General features: G+C 62.3%; 1 protein-coding gene across 5 annotated transcripts; it reads left to right on the plus strand.

Annotated features, from left to right (window-relative positions):
• The first annotated feature begins 1,624 nt into the window (after positions 1-1,624).
• On the plus strand, positions 1,625-10,102 carry NYAP1 (neuronal tyrosine phosphorylated phosphoinositide-3-kinase adaptor 1). 5 transcript variants are annotated; one of them, XM_086374182.1, is made up of 7 exons: positions 1,625-1,766; positions 3,002-3,153; positions 4,629-4,987; positions 5,478-6,992; positions 7,857-8,075; positions 8,285-8,394; positions 8,889-10,102. In XM_086374182.1, exons 2-7 carry the CDS (start codon positions 3,086-3,088, stop codon positions 9,162-9,164), a joined length of 2,547 nt encoding a protein of 848 aa, XP_086230308.1. In that variant the 5' UTR covers positions 1,625-1,766; positions 3,002-3,085; the 3' UTR covers positions 9,165-10,102. The 5 variants fall into 5 exon arrangements, with proteins under 5 accessions (XP_086230308.1, XP_086230313.1, XP_086230309.1 ...); XM_086374187.1 differs by having other exon boundaries at positions 7,860-8,075; XM_086374183.1 differs by lacking the exon at positions 1,625-1,766 and adding an exon at positions 1,850-2,491.
• Positions 10,103-10,445: the final 343 nt, after the last annotated feature.

Consider the following 10,445-nt stretch of genomic DNA (forward strand, 5'->3'; position numbering starts at 1 on the left):
CTGCTCACTATGGAGAATCCACACACACTCATTAAGTGCCTACTGTGTGCTTGACGAGACTGAGCCACCAACACTTTCATCTGCTTGGCAACATTCTGAAGGGAACTGTTTCAGCAAAAGCAGGGTTTAATGACCACATCTGCTGCCACTCCCAGGTTGGTCATATGGAACTCTTTCCAAGCATATTAAAATTCTTCATATTTGTCCATTTCACATAATTAGCTCATGGATTCTCAAAACAGCCCAGGGCAGACATGGGGTGAGTTTTGAGCTCCAGTGTCTAAGCTGAGGAAACTGAGGCTTGGGTTACTTGCCCAAGGCCTAGCATTTGACGCCATTGAGACTAGCTGACCCGTCCTTCCTTCCTCAGGTTAGCTCATGGAAAATTTTAACCACCCTTTAAGCAAAAACAAAACCAAACCCCTTCCCCCCAGTTTATATATTTCTTCTTTATCTCTTTGTTAACATGCATCTGCACTCCTTTCTCTCTCTCTTCATGGCAACAACGGCTACCACAGCCAGATCCCGAGGCCTCCCAAGTGGTGAGGTCCAGGAAACAGCCTCCCACACAACCCCTCACCCCACTCTCTCCCCTCTGGCAAAATTCACAACACAGCCCCGCGGCTCCGCCCCCAGAGCCTCCTTCCTTCTGCGATGACTAGCTACAAACTATTCAAACTTATCTTTGAATCCTCCCCTTCCCACCAACTCAGACACTTGGCATCAACTTAGGCTCCTCCGTGTCTACAGTCCCAGGGACATTGATGGTCTTTGTGGAAATGTTTGTTGAGTGAATAGATAAAAGTTTATTCACACCAAAGTGTGTAAATATTGAAACCATAGTTACGTATTTTGATGTGTTAACTCTCCCAGGGGCATTTATAATGCCCTCTATTAAATGTGGGGCAATTTACGACTTACAAAGCTGTATTCATGATTTGGTGGAGTCAAAGGTTACTGGGAGGATGACTTGGGCCATGGGGGCGTATGGGCGGAAGACGTTAGCCCAGGCGGTGAAACAAGGTCTGGACTCCTGGGAAGCTGCAGGGATAAAGCAATGAGCACCCAGCGAAACAGCCTTGCTGCCCTCCCTGTACCTGGGGGGGGCGGCTGGAAGACGAGGCGCGGACAAGGGAGCACGCCCCCTGCTGGACAAAGACGCGGATGGCCCGGCTGCCGACTCTCAGAGCCCCTCCGCCCGGAAACCGGCCCCCCCTGCCGGCCTCGCCGCCTCACTGCACTCCGGGCCCCGCAGCCGCAGCCTCGCCCCGGCCGGACGCGGGGTGCGCACCCGGGGAGCGCCAGGCGCACGGGATACGCGCGTGTGTGCAGGCCCCGGGCCGCCGCTGGGGGGCGCCGCTGCGCGCGGCACCCTGCACCCCCGATTGCTCCGCCGGGGCCTTGGACACCGAACCCAGCGCGGCCCGGCTGGGCAGGGGCGAGGGGCGGCGAGGAGCGGACGCCCCAAAGCGGGGGCGCGCTGGCTCCGGGTCCCCCAAATCTCCAAGTGCCCCCCGCGGGCTCCGCTGGGTCCATGCCCCCTACTCCAGCCTAGCGGCACAGCGCAGCCCCGGCGCTCCCACTCCGTCCTCGGAGGGTGTGGAAGGGTGGGTTTGGGGCCGGGGGCGGGTCTGGGGGCGGACCCGGAGGCGGGGCTGTCTCTGCGGCAGGGCCCTGTTCGGCTCCCCCCGGTCTCTGTCTCTCCTCCTCCCTCCTCCAGCTCCGGGCGGAGCCCGGCATGGGGGGGCCGGCGCCCGGCAGGCCAGGTACGGTGATGTAGAAATTGGGGAGGCTTGGTGCGGGGAGGTGGGATGGGGGGACAAGGGAGGAGTGGCGGGGCGAGAGACGGAGAAACCCAGGGTAGCAGGACAAGGGGAAGGGGAGGGGTGCCCGGGAACCTGGGGCCTTCGGATGGAGAGGGGGATGAAGCTGACCAGGTTTGGAACAGACAGGGGAGGGAGAGGACAGCAGTGAGGAGGGGCGCCCAGGAGGAGAGGCGAGGCTGAAGGCGCAGAGGAGAGTGTGTTTGGGGGAAGGGAAACCGGAGCAGGTATGGAGGCCGCCGCTCCGAAGGCAGCTACGGGGCCAGACTGGAGACCCCCGGGTGAGAGGGAGGGGCGGAGACTGGGAGAAGGAAGCCGGGAGCCTCCCAGATCCTGGAGGAGGAAGGTGATTTGGGCCATCAGCGAGGGAGGCGGGGACGGCCGCTGAGGGGCCAGGGTACAGGAATAGGGGTGGATAGAAGCCCGGGCCCAGGCACAGGTCTGGCGAGGGGGTCAGCAGGGAATGGAGAGACATGGATGGGTGGTCTTGTAGGTGCCCAACTCAGAGTGCCCGCACCCTTTCTCCAGCGTCCCCGCCCTACCCCCATGACAACCCCCCACCCCCCAGACTCAGGTCCCAAGAAGGGGTAGGGAGTCTGACTGTCTCCCCCTTCCCCAGCCGGGTGCAGTGTAGCCAAGTAGGCCCCGGCATAACTCCTTGTCTATAGGTACGTCCAGTTCGGTGTAGCCGATCTGTGTGTGTCTGGAGGTCTGTGTGTGCTGTGGGTGTGTCGGGGTGTTTATGTCTCTGTGTCTGGCTGTTCTAAGTTGTGTTTACCTATGTCAGTTTGTGTGTCTGGTCCTCTGTTTGTAGAGATGGGGCCGTGACCCGGTGGTTTGTGTCTGAATGTGTGTGTGCGCGCCTGCAGGGCTGCTGTAGGTCTGTGGGGCCTGTCTGTGTGGCGGATCAGGCTGGATTTACAGGATGGGGAGCTGTATCAGTCTGATCACTCCAGAGTGTGTTTTTGTGGCTCTGACACCTTTGTCAGGGTGTGTGACTGTATACATGTCTGTCTGTCTGTGGGTCCTGGAGGCGGAGTTGGGTTTTCTGTGCCTGCATCTGTTTTCCTCTCTCTGAGGACCCGAGTCACATCTCTGCTCCTTTCTCTCTCTCTCATTCATTCCTGGCCCCGACCCACCCCACATATTTCTTTTTTTCCTTTCCCCTCTCCACCAAGTGGATCCGGGACCCAGGGAGGGTCGCCCCCCGGGCCTGGTGGCACTGAGCAGGGCCCCCCAGCCCCCACCTCCTGCCCCACGACATGAACCTCCTCTACCGAAAAACCAAGCTGGAGTGGAGGCAGCACAAGGAAGAGGAGGCCAAGAGGAGGTAAGGCTGCAGCCCCAGAGTGCCCCCTCTTCTGTCCCACGTCCGCTCTCTCCTACCCCAACCCAGCCGGGCCACATCCCTCTCTGCCCTTCCTGAGCCCAGCAGCCTGGTCATCAGTCTGATCTCAGAGTCTGTGCTCAGTACAGAATTGCTGGAATTGCACACGCCCTGTCTCTGTCCTGCTCATGGCTCCTGGCTCCAGCCCCTGCCCTGGCCTCTGAGGGGGCTTCTGGCTCAGGGGCCCCCTGTTGGCTCTTCCCAATCCCCAGAGGCCCAGGTCACTCCCTCCTGATCACCTCTGGCCTGTGATCTCCTCTCTGACAGTGTGGGGCTGGCTCTTGGTTCCCCTGTCACCTGACCTTGGAAGGGGCAGGCCCTGCTGCCCTCATGGTCCAGGATGGAGTCATTTGAGGGGCACCAGAGACAATCCACTTGGCCCCTTCCCAGTGACAGGACTGTGTGTGTGTGTGTGTGTGTGTGTGTGTGGTGGGGGACATGCAGGCTGGGCCCTGCAGAAGAGCCAGGGCTTGGAACTGACACCCCCCACACACACTGCTCGCCCCCTCCCCTTGTCCCCCCAGGGACCTGGCACCTGCCCTCTCCTGTCTTGCTCCCTTCTCTTCTTCACTCGCATTGATGGCACAGCCTCTTGGAGCCTGAGTCAGAGCCACCTCCTGGCTCCCTTCTCCCTCCTCGAAACTGTGGAGTTTAATTCTTGTTGTTAATTAGATTAATCAGAGCTATCACTGCAGTGATCTCTCCCTAATGAAGGGTTAGTAGACAGGGCCCTAATGAGAGCCCACCCCACAGCCGCTCGCCCTTCTTCCCCGCCAGCCGCCCCCCCTTTCACTGACACAGAAGCTCAGGGACAGTGAAAGGGAACTGGGGTGAGCCTGGGAGGGTAACAGAGGATGACAACGGAGGGAGAGGGAAAGAGAGAGAGAGAGAGAGAGAGGCAGGGAGGAAAAAGAGATCAGCTGGGGGAGGCTCTCCGATGATGCAGCGGGCAGTACAGTCTGGGCCTGGGAAAGGAGGCGCCCGCGTGGTGTGGGAGTGGAGGCCGCAGCAGCAGCCGGACATGAGGGGAGGCCAGAGGCCGGGCGTGGGCCCGTGTCAGAGGGAGAAGGAGCAGAGGTCGGGGGCAGGTGCATGTGCCACGCAGGGCTGTGCTGCCCCCGCCGGTATTTCTCTCCGACTGCGAGCCGTCCACATGTGCGGTGCCCACGCTGGGGCCCGCCAGCTCCAGGGATGCGCCCCTGCACAGGGCTCACCCCTTCTCTCATCCCTGTCCAGTCTCCTTCCCTCTCTCAAGGCCTCGGGATTAGACCTCTCCCCATCCCCACCCCGGCCCCCGCCCTCCTCCCTGGGAGGCCCCAGGGTTGCCCACTGCTCCTCCTCGCTCTTGAGGTGGAAGAGGAGCGGAAGGCCCAGGCCTGAGGCCCGACCCCTGCTCCCCTTGGGTCTTCTCTCCCCAGCTCCAGTAAGGAGGTGGCTCCCGCAGGCCCCGCGGCGGGGCCCGGGGCTGGCCCAGGGCCGGGCGTCCGCGTGCGGGACATCGCCTCGCTGCGCCGCTCCCTCAGGATGGGCTTCATGACGATGCCCGCCTCCCAGGAGCACACCCCCCACCCCTGCCGCAGCGCCATGGCCCCGCGCTCCCTGTCCTGCCACTCGGTTGGCAGCATGGACAGTGTGGGGGGCGGGCCTGGGGGGGGCAGCGGGGGCCTCACTGAGGACGGCGGCACCCGAAGACCCCCCGCCAAGCCCCGGAGGCACCCCAGCACCAAGCTTAGCATGGCGGGGTCGGGGGCAGAGACGCCCCCCAGCAAGAAAGCAGGTGAGACACCCCCCCCCCACCCCCTCCCCAGCCCCACGCGCCATCCCCGCCAGGGGGAACCGGGAAGATCCATTTCGGGCCAAAGGAGGCCTGCCTGCAGGGTTCATTCAGGGAAGAACCTAGGAAGTGGAAGGTTCCATTCTCACAGGGAATGTGGGGGGGTTCTTTTTTGGAAAGGCCTGAGATGAACCATTCAAGGGCAGGAAAAGCTCCTTGAAAAGTTCTTTCTTGGGAAAGGGGTGGCCTTGAAGGGCCTTGAGGGTGGGGGGCAGAATTGAGGGTGCGAGCTGCAGACTCTGGAAAGTTCTTTAGAAGGCGCCAAGGCCAACTGGTAGGAAAGGAACCCACTGGCGCTGTGAGTTGAGGAAAGCTGGGGGAAATGAAGAGGCAGAAATGTCCTTGTAGATGAGTCAAGAGGCCACAGTGGGTCTCCCCGTTTCCTTCCCCGACTGAGAACCTGGTGTCTCGTTCTCTTTCCCATCCTGCCCAGGCTCTCAGAAGCCAACCCCCGAGGGCCGCGAGTCAGGCCGGAAGGTCCCTCCGCAGAAGCCCAGGCGAAGCCCCAACACCCAGCTGTCGGTCTCCTTCGATGAGTCCTGTCCCCCAGCCCCCTCCCCTCGAGGGGGGAACCTGCCCCTTCAGCGCCTCAGCAGGGGCTCCTGTGTGGCCGGGGACCCTGAGGCGGGCGCCCAGGAAGAAGAGCCCGTGTACATTGAGATGGTGGGCGATGTCTTCAAGGGAGGAGGGCGGAGTGGAGGAGGCCTGACGGGGCCCCCTCTGGGGGGTGGGGGCCCAACCCCTCCCGTTGGCGCTGACTCGGACTCGGACGAGAGTGAGGCCATCTATGAGGAGATGAAGTACCCGCTGCCCGAGGAGGCCGGGGAAGGCCGGGCCAATGGGGCCCCTGCACTGACCGCAGCTTCCACGCCACACCAGCCTCACGCCCTTCAGCCCCACTCCCACCGCCGGCCAGCTTCAGCCCTCCCGAGCCGAAGGGATGGCACGCCCACCAAGACCACTCCATGTGAAATTCCCCCGCCCTTCCCCAACCTCCTCCAGCACCGGCCTCCGCTCCTGGCCTTCCCCCAAGCCAAGTCTGCTTCCCGAACCCCCGGTGACGGGGTCTCGAGGCTACCGGTCCTCTGCCACTCCAAGGAGCCAGCTGGCTCCACCCCAGCTCCCCAAGTGCCTGCCCGGGAGCGGGAGACGCCTCCCCTACCGCCTCCGCCTCCCGCTGCCAACCTGCTGCTGCTGGGACCCTCGGGCCGAGCCCGGAGCCACTCAACACCATTGCCGCCCCAGGGCTCTGGCCAGCCCCGGGGGGAGCGGGAGCTCCCCAATTCCCACAGCATGATCTGCCCCAAGGCGGCAGGGGCACCAGCAGCCCCTCCTGCCCCGGCTGCCTTGCTCCCCGGCGCCCCCAAGGACAAGGCCGTCTCTTACACAATGGTGTACTCAGCAGTCAAGGTGACCACGCACTCCGTCCTGCCAGCTGGCCCGCCCCTGGGTGCTGGGGAGCCAAAGACGGAGAAGGAAATCGCAGTCCTCCATGGGATGCTGTGCACCAGCTCGAGGCCCCCTGTGCCCGGGAAGTCCAGCCCCCACAGTGGGGCTCTGGGTGCAGCAGCTGGGGTTCTCCACCACCGCGCCTGCCTGGCCTCCCCACACAGCCTTCCGGATCCAACCACAGGCCCCCTGACCCCCCTCTGGACCTACCCAGCTGCAGCAGCTGGGCTCAAGAGACCCCCTGCCTATGAGAGCCTCAAGGCTGGGGGGGTGCTGAATAAGGGCTGTGGGATGGGAGCTCCGTCCCCCATGGTCAAGATCCAGCTGCAAGAGCAAGGGACAGATGGGGGGGCCTTCGCCAGCATCTCCTGTGCCCACGTCATCGCCAGTGCAGGGACGCCAGAGGAGGAAGAAGAGATGGGCGCCTCGACGTTTGGGGCAGGCTGGGCTCTGCAGCGGAAGGTCCTGTATGGAGGGAGGAAGGCAAAAGAGCTGGACAGTGAGTGAGGAGGGGGAACGGGGAGGCCTGGGGGATGTCTGTGATGATCTGGTGGAGGTGTTGAAGGGGTTACTTGGAAGCCACAGCTCATTGTCCTGAACTGGGAACTTTTCTGGGAGATCAGAGGGATGGGGACATGCAGCAGACTGAAGGGGTGAGGTCCCCGTGTGTTCGCTGACAGGGCAGGAAGACCTTGAGTGGGGAGGGGGCAGGATCTGGTCTCCTCCTCCGGTCCTGTCCTGCTCTGCTCTACTCCCCACCCCTCCCTCCACTGGGCTGCAGGGGTGTGTGTGTTTGTGAGTGTGCGCACACGAGGAGCTAAACACAGCTGCCTCCCAGCTGTTACCATGGCAACCCATCCAGACAAGAGGGAGAGGAGAGGGAGGCCCCTACCGTTGCCTGGCAACGCAATGCTCTGCCAGGCCTACTCAGAGATGAGCTTAGTTCACATGCAGCCCTTCCCCCAAGGCCCCCCTTGACATTCCCCCAGCTCAGAATTTGGGATTCTCCCCTCTCCTAGGGAAGAGCCCCCACTGCTCTCCACTTCAGAGATCATTCTGGCCCTGTAGGGGGCTGGAGGGGTTCTGAAGTTAAAGCTGGGGTAGGGGAGACCCCTCTGAACAGGGAAAAGGGTTTGGCAGCAGTAAATATCTACAATTCTCAGCTCAGGGGTGATGCCAGGGTTGGCATCCCTCCTGTGTGTGTGTGTGTGTGTAAAGTGTGATGTCGGGGCCCTCCCTTCCCAGCTGTGACCTGCAACGGGGCAATTCTTTGTCCTGGTCCAGCCAGGTCGTGGTGCGTGTAGCTGGGGGGACAGCAAGACCCTTCCCATTGTACAGCTTCTGAGCTCTCCTTGTTACCCAGCAGAGATCGAGGATGGTGCCCGGGCCTGGAATGGCAGTGCTGAGGGTCTAGGCAAGGTGGAGCGTGAGGACAGAGGCCCTCTGGCATCAGGGATCCCGGTGAGGAGCCAGGGGGCAGAGGGCCTTCTGGCCAGGATCCACCATGGAGGGGACCGAGGAGGAGGCCGCACGGCGCTGCCCATACCCTGCCAGACCTTCCCTGCCTGCCACCGCAACGGAGGTGACACTGTCTGCCCCCGCATGCAGATGGGGTGGGCTGGGGGAATCTCCCAGAGCCCCGGTCCTGGGCCCTACCTCCTAATACCAGGTCTCCATCCCCTCCTTAGATGAGGCTAGGGTCAGTCTGAAGGGGCCTCTCCTGTCCTCAGGTCATTGAGGGAGGGGAACCTGGCGCCCCCTTCCTTTCTCACCCTCAATCTTCTGCCTCAGACTTCACTGGAGGCTACCGCCTGGGGCGTTCCGCCTCCACCTCCGGAGTCCGGCAGGCCGCGCTCCACACCCCCCGGCCCTGCAGCCAGCCCAGGGATGCCCCGAGCCAGGTGAGGAGGGAGACCGGTTTGGGCTTTTTCTTTGTGAAGAAGCAGGTAGGGAAGAAGACCCTGGTGTGGGAAGAAAGGCAAGAGGTCAGGCTGGGGCCTTGGCACAGACTCACCAGCGACAGGAACGGATGGATGGAGAGCGAGGGGGTGAGGGTGAACCTGCATAGCCAGGCTGGCACCACTGGCCTCAGTGGGCCTTGGTGCCTTTAGAAAAAGACGTTCCCACGGTGGAAGGATTCGTTCTACTGGAAAGACAGTTTTTAAGAGGCAAGCCCTTCCTGGCAGGGACAGGCCTTGCCTGGCACCAGGGCGCAGGGGGAGAGGACAAGAGGCCTTGGGGGCAAGAGAAGACTCGTTTCTGGGCGACGCGTTGATCTTGGTGGGGTCTCGGCAGCGGGGTCGGGGCCTGGTGTCTCTGAGGTCCTTGACCCCCCTCATTCCATCCTCCCCCACCCCACCCCGTCGGGGGCCGGCGGCGGGAGGAGGGGGTGCAGACCCAGCCTGCGCTGCCGCTGCCGCTGCCGCTGCCGCTGCCGCTGCCCCTGCCGCCCCAGCCCGCCCGCGAGCGCGACGGCAAGCTGCTGGAGGTGATTGAGCGCAAGCGCTGCGTGTGCAAGGAGATCAAGGCGCGCCACCGGCCCGACCGGGGCCTCTGCAAGCAGGAGAGCATGCCTATCCTCCCCAGCTGGCGGCGCGGGCCCGAGCCCCGCAAGTCCGGCACGCCGCCCTGCCGCCGGCAGCACACGGTCCTCTGGGACACGGCCATCTGAGAGGGGCGGGGGGCCGGGGCCCAGGGGCGGGCGGGGCGCCCGGCTCTCCCGGAGACTGGCCTCGAAAGAGGGACACTTGAAGGACCAGGTGAGAGAGAGCAGCCGGGGAGAAGCCCCCGCTGCCCTCCACCCTAACCCCCGCCCCCCAGAGACGAGGAGTCGGCCGGCCCGTCGGGCTTGGGGTGCCAAGCCGCAAACCCCAGAAAAGTGAGGGAGGGGTTGCTTGAAGTTGGGAGTGAGGTCCTCCTGCTGCTCTCCCCTCTGAGCAAAGTAGACCTCCCCACCCCAGGCCAGCATGGGGGAGGAGGGAAGGGTCAGGGAGGAAGGGGGGGGCGGGTCAGCGAGGGACAGAGAGTGAGAGGTAGAAGGGGCTGTCTTAGAGAGTGGGGGAGGTGGTAATTATTTTGTTGTTTATTTCGGTCTGGTGGGCAATTCTGGGCCCGTCTGATCCACTCCTGAACAAGGAGTGGGGAATTGTGGGCAAGTAAAGGGAACCAAGTTGGCATTCTCCCCAGTGCCCAGAGGCCCCGCCATCCACGCTGTGCCCTCCCCGCCCCGTCCACTCCCCGCCAAGCCAGGGACAGACAGGTCTGGAGAGCAGTGGAGCCGCAGAAGGGAGGGGCTCTAAGAGTGGAGAGTCGAGTCGGGAGGGCCGGAGGGCTCATTCAGTGTTTACCGGTCGTCAGTATTGGGTAGTGAGCTTGGCCTGCTCTGAACCGGGCATCTTATTTAGCTCCAGGGTGAGAGTCTAGCACCAGGGATGGGCGGGATGATGGGGAAGGAGGGGAATTTTCGCGGGTGGGGGCGGGGGGGGGGGGACGGGCAGGGTATTTATTTAAATTAAAAAAAAAAAAAAAAACCCAGAAGAGATGTCAGGAACTTTTTTTTAATTCCTTTCTTTTCAGAAATAATATATTAAAAGACTAACGATCCTAGAAGTGGCTTCTTATATTTCAGTGCGCTCCGCCTTTTTTTTTTTTTTTACACCTGTTTTGTTTTCCCTCTTGCCCCTGGTTGGTGGGAGCTGGAGGTTGTGCAGGGAGGGTTATGGCAAGTGAGCGGGAGAGGTGCGGCTGGAGGTAAGTCTTTGGGAATGCCACCGTGCACTGACTCCGCAGACATTAACTGAGCATCTGATGTGTGCTGGCTCTGCGCCAAGGCAGCAGGAACATTCTGACTGAAGCCTGCCCTCCAGCAGCTTGTAGTCTGTTCAGGGGTATGAGATTCCTGACAATGCTCCAGGACTAAGAGAGGGAGAGGGCTGGACTCTTCTGACAAGGC

This window comes from Bos grunniens, chromosome 25, assembly GCF_055505025.1.
Source record: "Bos grunniens cultivar Pamir isolate PY7600 chromosome 25, Bosgru_T2T1.0, whole genome shotgun sequence".
Taxonomy (NCBI): domain Eukaryota; kingdom Metazoa; phylum Chordata; class Mammalia; order Artiodactyla; family Bovidae; genus Bos; species Bos grunniens.